The sequence below is a fragment of the Zootoca vivipara genome, chromosome 10, assembly GCF_963506605.1.
Source record: "Zootoca vivipara chromosome 10, rZooViv1.1, whole genome shotgun sequence".
Classification (NCBI taxonomy): domain Eukaryota; kingdom Metazoa; phylum Chordata; class Lepidosauria; order Squamata; family Lacertidae; genus Zootoca; species Zootoca vivipara.
Window position 1 is genome coordinate 1,602,087 of NC_083285.1, and position 13,334 is coordinate 1,615,420.

Consider the following 13,334-nt stretch of genomic DNA (forward strand, 5'->3'; position numbering starts at 1 on the left):
TTGTAAGTCATGGCATGGGCAGCTGGGCTGCTGAAATAATTAACTTGCACTTATGATTTTATACTAAATAATATGCCATGTTTCATCTCCATTCCATGAGTTACTGTTGCACAGACATAGCAGCATCATTGTATTCCAGTCCCCCCAACTATATTTACATGTGTGTGTATGTTTATCTATCTATCTATCTCTGTTTCTTTCCAGCTGCCTTACCTCACAGTCAGAGGAGTTCCACACCATCTAGTGAGCTAGTGGCTACACCACCAAGCAGCCCACATCACATCCTGGCCTGGCAGACAGGGTGAGTATGGGCACAGGTGGGCACTCTTGCAATGCTTTCCGTTTCTGACCCATCTTCCCTAGATGCTAGTCAAGCCACACATACGGCACAACCAGACGCATATCTACTATCAAGTAAGTCCAGTGGGATTGGAGCTCTAGTGCAGGCCACTTGTTCTATGTTGCCATATACCCTGCTTGTCTTTATTACCCGTGCAGATGTCTTCATTTAGTTGTAAAGGGGGGGATGAGTCAACAGAAAGCTCCCAGTCAAATTCCCGTGGTCTGGACCTGTTTCCACAAGTTTCATTTTGTAGAAATCCACAGTGTGTGCACATTTGGAAGGAGTTCAAATTCAATCAAACAAAGTGGAATTTAGCTTTTTGTTTTAAATGAATGGCAATATTTGAGGCAGCTGGCGAAGGCCATTCCAGAAACACAATGGCAAATGCCCTGCACTCTATACATGTCGGATGTTCCAAAGTGTTATTTCGGAGTTAGGTTAGCTGGCCATTTCCCACTGGACAGAACTGCTCTCTCCTGCGTCTCAGGAAGAAAACCAATAGATAATATCCAGTGTGGCAGAACACTGAACTTGGATGAGGGTTTGAAGTCCTGCTCAGCCAAGCCCATCCCAAGACAACACTAAGCAAGTCACCATCTCTTAGCCCAACCTGCCTCACAGAGTTGTGATAAGGGCAAAATGGGATAAGGTGCATGTATGGCACTCTGAAGCAAGGGCAGCCAACTGTGTGCCCCCTCCAGATATTTGTTGGACTACAACTCCCATCAACCCTGATTATTGTTTATGTTGGCTGGGGCTGATGGGAGTTGCAAGTCCAACATCTGGATGTTACCATGTTTGCAAGCCACACTCTATAGCCTTTTCAGACATTTTTAAGTGTGAGAGTTTAAACTACAGCAGCTTGTGCACAAGCCCCAACCCTCCTCCAACCTTTCACACGTTGACCACAAAGACCTTCCAACCACATTCAGCTCCGTTAGAATCTCTGCAGACCATAAAAGACATTTGGCAGAGCGGGAGCACTCCTTCCCCCTACACAGTCTGAGCCCTCCCACCTTCTCTTGGATACCTGAACGCTGCAAATGATTCTTAGACAAAGGGCAGGATACAAGTGTGACAGACTAAATGGAAGCTGCCCAGAGTGCCTGGGGCGGCCCAGTTGGGTGGGCATATAGGATTAATATTACAGTGGTACCTTGGTTTATGAACTTAATCCATTCCGGAAGTCCGTTCTTAAACCAAAGCGTTCTTAAACCAAGGCGTGCTTTCCCATAGCAGCGGGGGACTCAACTTACAAATGGTACACACTCAGCAGGAAGCGAAGCATGTTCTTATTCCAAGGCAAAGTTCACAAACCAAAACACCTACTTCCGGGTTTGCAGCGTTCTTAATCCAAGTTGTTCATAAACTGTTCTTAAACCAAGGTACCACTGTATTATTATTATATTCTTGCATAAATTTTGTCTCTCAAATGTTCTACTACCAAAAATAGTCCAGAGTTGGTGGAGTGCCTAAAAGTATGAGCTGTGTTGGTCTGTGGTTCAAATGCTGGCTTTGAGCAGAATCAGTGGCTCCGTTTTATTATTGCATGGGAAGCAATAGGGGGATAATAAGGCTGCGTGAAGTGCTTTGAACAGATGGGATTTGCTTTATAAATGCTGGGTATTGTTAGTACTTAAAGAAAACAAGTCATGCACCAACTTGCATACCTGGATACATTAAAACATGGTAACAACTGTATGCTTTTTAGAGGCAAGCTCCTTTTGTCACTGTGGGAATTGTGTTGCCTTGCCCAGCAAAAAAAAACCTCCCAATTACTTTCTTTTTCCACGCCCCTTCCCCTTATCCTTCGCACACAAATCAAAGTGCTTAAAATTCTCCTTCGCATTCTCCCTACGTTACTAACTTCTTTTTGTCTTCAAAGATGATTCACCAACCTGTTTCTGGCTGGATTAATAAGCTCTTAACAAGTGTTTTGTGTCACTGTTTTTCTTTAACATCTCATCTTTCCTCTTTCTCTTTTGCCTGTCCTTTGCTCAGAGACGCTACAGACAACTCACCCACTATGGATGAGTCTCAGTCTCCAACTCAACAGAGTACTGATGAATAGAGGTATAGTGAGGGGATGTTTTCTATGTTGGACCCCCCCCCCCCCGCTCCATGCCTCTGCCCCTCCACCTTTGGTTTCCCTGTGGATTTTGTCTTCTTGTAAAAGCACCCTGTGCTAGTTTTATGGGAATGTGAATTCATTTTGTTTGTTTGTTTGTTTGTTTTTGTTTAATTGTGTCCAACTCTTCATGACAGCATGCACCAGTGCACATGAATTCATTACTGGCTAGTTATTTGCATCCATTAGACCCAATATATGAGATATGCATGATTCCAAGTTGCAGATAGGTGCTGTCTTTAAATGAGAGAGTCTTTTATGCCTACATTTACTGTGTTGTGGGGAATAATCTGCCTGTCACAGACAAGGAGAGGCTTGTAAACCACCACAGTGCCATTTTTCAATTAATAACCCCCAAATATGACCCACTACAGATGGTGTTAAACAAGGTTTCATGTCATCAATATCATTATTATTATTATTATTATTATTATTTTAAAACTGTCTTAGAAAAGGCACAATTAAGTACTTTCTAGAAGCTGCCAAGTTAACGGATTATTGACCATAGGACTTCATTCTGTTGAGTTTCCATTAGGTTAACCAACAAAGTCTATCTGAAGCAGCCTTCGCCAACTTGTTGCCCTCCAGATGTTTTGGACTTTAGCTCTCGCCAGCCTTAGGCAGCACATGTGCCAGGACACCAGGCTGGTGAATTCTAATCTAAATACTTGTTGCAATGGATTACTACATACTGCAATTTTTATGCACATTGTTGGGAGTGGGAAATGGTAAGCAGGGAAGTCTGAGAGAAGTAAAATGCAGAAAAATACAGGTTCTAACAGTTAGACCCATGTCTAAATGTGTATAAAACCACTAGTGACAAAAAGTGCCCCTGTACAGTCACAAGTATTTATTTATATTTGCTAACTTAAAGTAACATCTTCCCTGAATAAATCACATGCAGTTGCTGGTGTTTGGTGTCAGATTTGCCACCAGCAATGAGAAAAATTTAAAAAATTGTCCAGTAGCAGCTTAGAGACCAACTAAGTTTGTTCTGGGTATAAGCTTTCACGTGCATATCTGAAGAAGTGTGCATGCACACGAAAGCTTATACCCAGAACAAACTTAGTTGGTCTCTAAGCTGCTACTGGACAATTTTTTTATTTATTTTGACTGCGTCAGACAAACACTACCTGAACCAGTAATGCGGTTACCCTAGGTTTGTCATTCCCCCACTTTGACAGTGTACCTTTCCAAGAAGACTGATACATGGACATTTATTAGATAAAACCTTTTCCCAGCATGGAGTGCAGGTGAGAGCAGCTTCAGTAGGCCAGGTTGTTGTTTAAAGCCTATACTTCTTCTTGGGACAGTGGGAGGCGTCTAATCTCATGAGCTGAGCTGGGGAATAGCGCAATAGCTCACAAGAGGGGGCCAAACCATAACAGCAATTACAAGACACTGATTTATGCGTGCTCCCATCTCTGAATGCTTGTGTGCCACCTTGCATGTATCTGTCCACTCCTGTTCATTCGTTCCTTCCTTCCTTCCTTCCTTCATCTGGGCATGCCCTTCCCTTCAAATACTGGTAGATAAGATGTTTGCTCCATGAATGGAAGTTCCCATTCCTCTGATAGTTACTATTGCTGTGTGTACTTTATGATGTACTTTAACTTTCAAAAACACACAAATCAAATAGGGTTTGTGGCAAAATTGATGTCATGGTGCACGGTTAGCTTTAGACACCAATATATTGTCACAGGATTACCCCGGGAAAGATTTCACAGGAGGCGGGGTGGGGAACATGCCTTTCTGGGAGGCCTTTCAAGGGTCCCGTGACAGTGGTGTGCAGGGCCAGAAGCAAAAGTGAGTGGGGCAGCAGGTGACTCTTACCTTTGTGCAGAAGAAGTCAGAGGTTTCTATATTTCTTGGTGTCCAGCTCTGGGCACCACAGTTCAAGAAGGATGTTGAGAAGCTGGAACGTGTGCAGAGGAGAACAACCCACATGATCAGGGGTGTGGAAACCAAGCCTGAGGATGAGTGGTTGAGGGAGCTGGGTATGTTTAGCCTAGAAAAGAGGAGACTGAAGATGATTGCCATCTTCAGATATCCCAAGGGCTGTCACACGGAGGAAGCTTGCTCTCTCCTCCTGCAGGGGCTAGGACCTGAAAGTATGGCTTCAAGTTGCAAGAAAGGAGATTCAAACTAACCATCAGGAAGAACTCCTGACAGTAAGAGCTCTCCTTCCTCGGAGGTCCTTATGCAGAGGGTGGGTGGCCACCTGTCATGTATGCTTTAGCTGAGACATTCCTGCACTGCAGGAGTTTGAAATAGATGACCCTTGTGGTCCCTTCCAACTCTACCATTCTATAATTGTATGGTTCTCTGTGTCCTCTATCCAAGCAACCTAGTTTCTACACATTCATACACCTCTCTCTCTCCTCCATCCAGGCAATCAAGAGGCATAAACAAGAGGCATTCTAGCTGGGCAAATAAGTTGGGGAAGAGTTCTGATGGCCTCATTTGGCCTGCAGCCCTTAAGTTTCCCCACTCATCTTACAGCAGCAAATGCACATGAAAGTTACCAAGAGTGTGTTTTCTCCACTTCTTCAACCTCCATTGCTCTAGTCTCTGAGGTTGTAGTCCTACTGCCTCTACCCAATGTGCTAATGTGAGTTTCTATCCCTTCTCTCTACAGGAGCTACAATGATAGCTGTTACTTGGATTCTCCCCTCTATCCAGAACTAGCTGATGTCCAGTGGTACGGACAGGAGAAAGCCAAGCCTGGAACTCTCGTGTGAATCCCCTTGACCTCAGCTGTTCAAACGCATCAATGCCATTCTGAAAAATCACCTCACGGCCTCTCATTTGCCTTACACTGGCGCCTGACACCAGCTTCAAGTCAAAGCACTTTTTGCATAAGGCAACTGAAGATGATATTAGAAAAACAGATCCATCCGCAGCCAGTAGCAGAAAACAAATTCCACCAGTCCTGGTTACTTCAAACTGCCATGTGCCTCACAGAGATCACCCCAGAGCAGAGGGCAAATCTACAAATAACTTGAATGTCAAGAACACCACAGGCAGCCAATTCAAACCATTCAAGGTTACATACCGTAAGCCTCTTTCTTTGATATGTACAACTGTTCTAACATATATGATTAGAACTCTAAAGTCAAAGTCAAGTACTAGTTAACGCTAATGTGACAGCTATCATGAAATAGCCTTTTCATTGCAGAAAAAGACTCTAGGGAATGGAGAATGATCCTATCATTTCAGAGCTGAGCCAGAATACTGTACTGCAACTGTTCTGTGCTGCCAAAGATTTCAGTAGCTGTATTATGATGCATTTAAAAGTATCCATTTTCCCCAGAAACAGTAACACTACCGTACTATTCTGTAACTTGGTCTCCATCTTCTCCATCTTGATGCTCTAAGCCCCACTCTTCTATGGTGATACGCATCCCACACAACCTGGGCAGATATCATCTGAGAAAACTGAAAAGATGAACAAGATGGCACCCAAGGGCAAGGAATTGCTTATTTTTAACGTTCCTGTGATTAGTTGCAAGTAAAACAACCAATACATTTTTCAAAGGATTTCTATGATCAGTTGTGAAGTAAAATGCCAAAAAGCGTTGTTTTGTTTAAAATCAATTTGCATAGAAAATGTCTCACATTAAGGAAACGCACACCATGTAAGCTTGACAGCAAAATGCAGTAATACTTGTGTGGGGAAGGGCTTACTGACTGGTCAGGGAAGTAAACTATGCCTTTAAAGAGGAGTGCTTGGCAGTTTTTATTTGTTTACGAGCAGTTTAGGTTGTTTTCCTAAGGTGAATCATGAAGAGCTTACAAAACCTTTTGACACAAAGTATGGTTGTCTGCCAATACCAAAAGAGAGGAAACTACAAGTTTACATGTACACTTGAGCAATGCTTTTTTATACACTTCTAGAAAGCCATCACACTTCACAAGGCCTCAGTACTTTTATAATGAACTAATGCACAAATTTATAGGTCTCTGGTCAACAGCTAGTTTGCTGGAGGACCACCAGGGAGAAGGAATGGCCAGGAAGAAGCAGGGATCACAACAACCCTCCCAAGCCCATAGACCACCTCCCAAGTCCCAATGCCAGTAGTATTTTGCCCCTGGATGGACAACAGTGAGGATCAGAATGCCCTTTTCTGGTGCCACCAGTTGCTCAACCCCTGATCTCAATGGATATGGGAGCAGGCACACCAGGTCTTCACTGTGGTGTGATGCTGCTGTCGTGCCACCCAACGGCCAAGTGTCTTGCCCCCTTCCCCAAATGTTATGTTTGTGTGCATGCCGCTGACAAACTGAAGAGAGGCTCTAAAAAGAAAAGCCCTAAAGGCCAATTTTGTTGAATAAAAAAAGAAACCTTCTGTTCCAAGAAATAATCAGATGCCACAAACACCAGGAACACAAGAAACCTAGATTCTCCCAAATGGAACAAAAAAACTACTGCTCTTCCCAGAAGGAATGGTGGAAGATTTTCCACTGTGAAGTAGGGCTGGGCAAAATCTGATATATCATCAGCTAAACATTGCAATATACCAATTATTACGCAATAAGGATGGAGGCACTGGCGGGCTTCATGGTTTTTCTTGCATTGTGATATTTGCATAGCGCACACACAGACACACATGTCATGATTTGTGATATATTGCCAGGTCAAAAATTATGAAGCCAGTATCAAAATATGGACTTCCGAGCCATATTAATGTATCGCGCAGCCCTATGGTTAAGACTCAGTAAGGGTCTGCACAAGAACAGGTTGTCTTATTTCTATTTCATATTCATCAAGAAGGCATTAAGTAAACATCCACATCTTAAGCCCTTATGCCATTGTGACGAACAGAACAAATGACATTTCATTTGAGGCAATAACCGCAGTCTGTCACCAAGTTAGGCTTAAGCAACACTGAAGTCAGTAGAATCCAAGCCCCTTAACAAGTACAGTACAGGTTTGCAGCCAATGTTGCTTTTAAACATCTCATCTTAAAATAAGATTGGAAAATGTATTGATTTAGTCTCTCTTAAAAATGAAGTATCAGCAAAATAATAAACTATGATGACAACATGCAACTTAAATGGCTTCTTCTTAACGTTTTACCAAGGAAATTCTCCAAAGTTAATGTTTCTTCTCTCCTACACACTGCCCCTCTTTGTGTGTCTCTGTGTGTAGCAGTGCCCTCTGCTGGCAACATCCAGCACGTGGCTTCACAAACCAAGACAACCAACCTTTTCAACTTAAGTACCATATTTTTCCATGTATAAGAAAAAATAGTGTCAAAAATTAGTGGGTGTCTTATACACGGATACATCTCCCCCCCCCCCAATTTTCTTGAACCTGAGTCCCCCAAAATAGGGGCCGTCTTACGGTATATGTAGTATATGGACTTAAACTGGTTTAACATTCATTCCCTCACTGTGGAGAACTATAGTTTCCAGCATACGAAAGGACTGCTAACAGAATTTGCAGCCCCTTCATTAAATTACACTTCCTGTAAATTCTTTAGCAGAAGCCATGACAGGTAAAACTGGTAGATTACTGATTAAACTCACTAGTCCAGGCTCCACCTAAACAACTTGATTTGTTTTAATTTGTATCTGAAAAGTGAATCGGAATGCTTGCCAAAATCACCTTAGTAAACATACCAACAGTAACAGAAATCAGTGTCACCCAGTCGAGCTAAAAAGTTATTTGTGACTAGTTTGCTTCAGTGCTTCAATGGTCACACCTGAAAGCAGATGGACTGGGGCTCCTTCCTTTAGCAGGCTGTTTGGATGTGATCCTGATGGAGCAATAGTTCCCGTCTGTTACATCCTAATGAGAACTGGCATGTTATTTTGCAGCAATACCGGCAGCCCTGGGTCAATAGAGAATGGGCTCAAATTTTCAGAAGCAGAGTAACATTCTCAAGGGGGTGGGAGGGAGGTCATGTTGGTTAGGGGAGAGCAGGGTGTGTTTCATTTTTGTTTTTTCAGTCAAGGCACTTGTGAGCCAGTCTGGTAGTAAAGACAGAATTTAAGTAAAACAGGTTTTACTGTTTAACTCAATTCAGTTATACAAAACTGTACATAAAGTGTTAATCATGAGATTAACATGTTTTGAGTATGATATGAGGGGGTAAACCATAGCTATTGTATACATGCACTTGACTACCCCCACTAATAATCCCCTTGAATTTTGCTTTTGTATCCATGAAAAGGTCCCTCATCCAATATTGCATTTTTGTCCGTATGTACAAACCACCACCCTGGCAGGGTTTATTTTTAAAATAATATTATATGCAGTTGAGTGTTGAAAATGTTGGGAGGGGGGGAGGTCCAGTTTGGTTTGTTTTGTTTTCCCACCCCAGTATTAGTTTTAGTTTTGGACATAGCAAACCCCAATCAGGTGCTATCAGATGACCAGTTACTGCTTAGTTAACTAGATGTAAAGTTTTACATACATACACACATACATACAAAATGGACTCTAGTTTAAAATAAGGGGGGAAATTAGAACTCTTCTGAAATGGACTGTAGAGCATGTAAAATGATTTTATTGAAACTGTGCAACGGTAATCAAGGGGAAGGAAAAAAATGTTATGTTGTAGAAAAAGTTGCAGAGTTTTTGTAAAAAAATCTGCTTTTAATTTATTCTTTTTCTATTAAGAATTTGTATAGTTACCTTTACATTTTGCAAAAACAGTGTTGTCAACACTTCCTTATTAAAGCAATTTGAAGATGAAATTTGGTGTCCCTAATTTTTTCTGCAGTATCCATGGTGACTTTATGAGCAGTTTCTCTTAATTTAGTGGTGCCCACTCCTAGTTGTGCCTACTGGCTCGGTGCACACAACACATTAAACAATAGTTTAAATTAAATGGTTTCTGTGAATGAGCAGTGTGTTGTTCCAGTCCCGCTCCCCAAGCATGGTGGAAACAAACCAGAGGCTAACTTGCTGTTATATGTATGAAGCTGCAATCGTCTAACAAGCCACAATACACCGAGATTTCCAGTGATGTGAGAACCAGGCCCCTGCCTTCTGTCTTGCATCAGCGGCTTCAAACATTAGTGTCAGCATTTGTGCAAACCACTTTTACTCTTTTATATCCATGTGCAAGTACACTAGAGGGTGGGTAACTAAATTTAGGGTAAAAATAGGGCCTAAAGCTAAAATACTACCAAGCAAGATACCTCTCTTTGAGAGAAGGGTTCTAGCTTATGAAACTATCTCCCCCTCCCATCCTAAAGTCTTATTTATCAAGATTCCAGCGAAATCCTTCAAAACATTTCTGCTCAATTGAAGAACAATTTTCTTGTATTCATCAGCTAGTGATGGTTATCCAGGTTGTCCCTTGTGTAGAAGGGCATATATCTCCAATATATTTATTGAAAAGAACCATTAGCTGGAACACCATCTTTGCCACCAAATGCAGCATTCCCAACCTATTGTGTTGGCTCTTTGCATGGTGAAGCAGCAGCCAAGTACCGGTATAACAAGGGGTGCTCAGCTCTCCCTACATTTATAGCATTTCAGAGGCAGCACGTCCCCCACCCCAATGGAGGCGGGATTTGAGATGCACTTGCTAACCAGGTAGAAACAAGCAGCAGGAAAAGAGCCTGCAGAGGAAAAGTGTGCACAGGAAACAGTGGCCAGCAAGTGTGCACAGCCCCTCCCGCCAGCAGTTTTCTTCCCGCAATCCCATGCCACCCAAAAACCAAACAAGGTTGGGAATCCCACATTTGTCACTGAATGTGTGTACCTTTGCCCTACTGTGACTGAAGCTTTTCTAGCACATTCTAAAGATTCAAAGTAAAGTTATTCCCATTTAAAGGCAATTAATTGAACAAATATGGAGGAAAGGCTTATGGTGCCAACATGCAAAAAACAACCCAATTCAACACTTACTGACCTCAGCAAGCAACCAGCATCTCAAAAGGCCCTTTGCAAAAATCGTCAGAGGGAGTTTCTCTCAACACACTGCAGGAGGGCTTTTCTAGAACAAGATACCCGTCCCCTTCCCTAATTCGCATTTAAAACCCTGCCCCGTGCCATTCCTGACATTGTTGTTCTTTATATTCTTTTGAAAGTATGAGAGCTTTTAAAATAAAATATTTAAACTGAGAAAGCTAGGACAATACACCAGTTATCAGGAAAGGCGATGCTAAACCTCTGTGTGAAGTAACCCCACCATTCCCTCCTTCCCACGCCCCGTGCCCCCAGGAATGCGAGAATGAGCCCATAAACTTGGTATCATCACACTCTGGAAACAAAAGTCCCGTTTACTTTACCACAGTCCTGTAAGAAATCCAGTCTCGACTGCCACGTTCTGGAGGAACAGACATTCTTCTGAGAGTTTTCTATCTGGCCTCCCAGACAGATACTGGAGTAAAGAGCCTCCAGTCTTCCATGAGAAGCAGCTGCCACAGCAGCAATCACCCTATAATCTGTGCCTGGTGACTAAACAGAACAGAAACAGATCAAAATCCTGTTTAAAAATGCAAATGTTTTATTTGCTGCTTACTCAGTTTCTTAAAGATGAAAATATCCTGAACTGCCAGAAGCTTGTATTGTTCATATGATACAACAGGATCAAACCCCATGAAAACCCTGCCAACTTCAGAGGATGGCAAGAATTGAGCTGAGGGAGACTTCCAGAAGTTTGTCAAATGAACTACAAAGACAGTTTCAACCATCCTGAAAGAGAATAGCGCACCTGGACTATCAATATTCAGAGACCAAAGCAACTACATATTTACAAATTAAGAACCTCCTGCATTGTATCTTCCAGCCACACTCAGCAATAGAATCTCAAGTATTCAAGTGGCCTTAAATAACCCTCCCTCACACAGTAATTCATGATGTCCCAAGACATTATCAAATAATCCTATGTGCCTATGAGGTCAAAGTATCTACCCACACAAGAGAGGCTGCCCGGTGTGTCCCTGAAAGATTAAATGTTGTGGACTCATGTCTTTCCTATCAACCTCTATGAAAGGGGAGAGGGAGGAAAGTTACTGCGCTTCTTGCATCAGATGTAATAATATTGTTCCACGTCTCTCCAAGTGAAAGCACAACAGAGGTGCACACCTTCAGAGGAGGCTGCTTCCTGCATCTCTGGATGAGTTACTGTTCTGGGCATGCTTCCTGCCATTTGGGAGTCATGCTTGTATTCGTGGTCAGTGCACAGCACACAAGGAATGGGCTCCTCTGAAATCAAGTTTTACTCCTAATTATTAAAAATAAATGTTTTCTGCAATGAGTGAAGTTTTGTCTCCATTTTAAAGAAAAGGTTGCCTGAACTATCAGAAATATGGGAAGCACAGTCTTACTACCATTATTCTGAACAAAACTGATGTACATTTGAAGAATTTAAGCTGCAAGACACACACTTGGAAGGCAAAGTGGCATATGTGGATACTGTTCCGTAAACAGTCACAAATTCATTCAGCCTAAGAGCTGTAATGGAAACGTCATGGACCAGAGAATCTTGGCTAATCTGCATACTTTAGCTATTTGCAATTAGCATGTTTAGCATTGTTATCTGCATGAACATTATGGATGCCAAGGAACAGCTGGTGTATACATTTCATGTGTTAGCCCTCACATCAAATAAGGCAGGCACTGAATTAAATTAAAGGCATTAAAAGTGCTCTTGAATGCACCCTCAGAACTTACATTTTCATATTTTTCTGCAAGCTGAACACTAAACATTTACTCAATGTTTTCATACCAGCCTATGTCCTGAAAATGACCTGCCAATCCCTACACAGTAAAAATGAACAAGTATAATTAAGCTCAAACTGCTGAACCTGACTGACTCAAGGTCTATTTCCTTCCATATAAACCTGCTCTTGCTTTAGAGATCTGTTTTGAAAGACCTAATCTCTGTGCTTATCAACCTGGACCATTAGGCAAATCAGCACTATCCTTCTTCATGGGATGGATCAGTCTATGTCTGGTCTGCCCCATTCCTGCACATATTCATTCTTAAATCCATTCCATTGTTGCATTTGTCTGTGCAATGCTAATAAACACAAAATACTACTTAGAGAGCATTTTGTCAGGAAATACTTATTTTATCTTTTATATATAATTTTATTGAATTTCCTATTTTTTACGAAATTGACTTCAAATTAAATACTTGCATTGTTTCATGCACTGACTTTTCACTCACACTTCCAGTGTTTTTATTCACTCTTTTCTACTGTATCTGAAGAAGTGTGCATGCACACGAAAGCTCATACCAAAATAAAAACTTAGTTGGTCTTTAAGGTGCTACTGAAGGAATTTTTTTCTTTTTTTCTATTTTGCTTCGACTCAGACCAACACGGCTACCTACACCTGTAACTAACTCTTTTCTACTGTGTTATATATCAAACTCTTAACTTATAGAAATCCCTCCAATACAATTACTTTAGCATTTTTTCTTTCGCTGCTCCCATCTTGTACATATTTTATCTCAATGTATGCCTTCCGAAATTTATTTTATCTTAAAATACACATTTCTGCTAATTTGGAGACAAAAATTTGAATTCAGCACCACGCTATTACCATTATTCTTCCGGTACAACCATTTCTACTCACCAGATGGAATGAGCGCCCTTCTTCCCCTCCGAGGCAATGTGGGGGAGGTGTGCGGTACACAAGGGGACGAGGGCTGCTGCAAAAGCCCTGCTGCACTAGCAGAAGTCCTTGAGGTACCACAAAATTCAGAGAAGCATGAAACCCCAAGGATAATCATGTTCCAATCCATATCTCTAGTTAAAATGAACATTTTCGCTTAAAATGGATTAGTTTCTTGCTGAAAACTATGTGTCTGGAAAGTATAGTTAGTTGATGCTTTATTCATTGTTCAATAATTTTGCTTTTGTTTCTACATCTCTCAGTTTAAGAGCATGCAA

At 41.7% G+C, this 13,334-nt stretch overlaps 1 protein-coding gene across 9 annotated transcripts in view; it reads left to right on the plus strand.

The window, feature by feature from the left end:
- The window catches only part of FRMD4A (FERM domain containing 4A), a 413,482-nt gene extending 401,008 nt beyond the window's left edge, over positions 1-12,474 (plus strand). For 7 of the 9 annotated variants that reach the window (XM_060279477.1, XM_035127381.2, XM_035127379.2 and 4 more), the window contains exons 22-23: positions 205-301; positions 5,110-12,474. In XM_060279477.1, the coding sequence (XP_060135460.1) occupies positions 205-301; positions 5,110-5,212 (200 nt within the window). In that variant the 3' untranslated portion in view covers positions 5,213-12,474. Of the gene's footprint in view, positions 1-204; positions 302-2,344; positions 3,461-5,109 lie in introns of those variants that run through there. The other 2 variants (XM_035127380.2, XM_035127377.2) reach the window with 1 other exon arrangement.
- Positions 12,475-13,334: the final 860 nt, after the last annotated feature.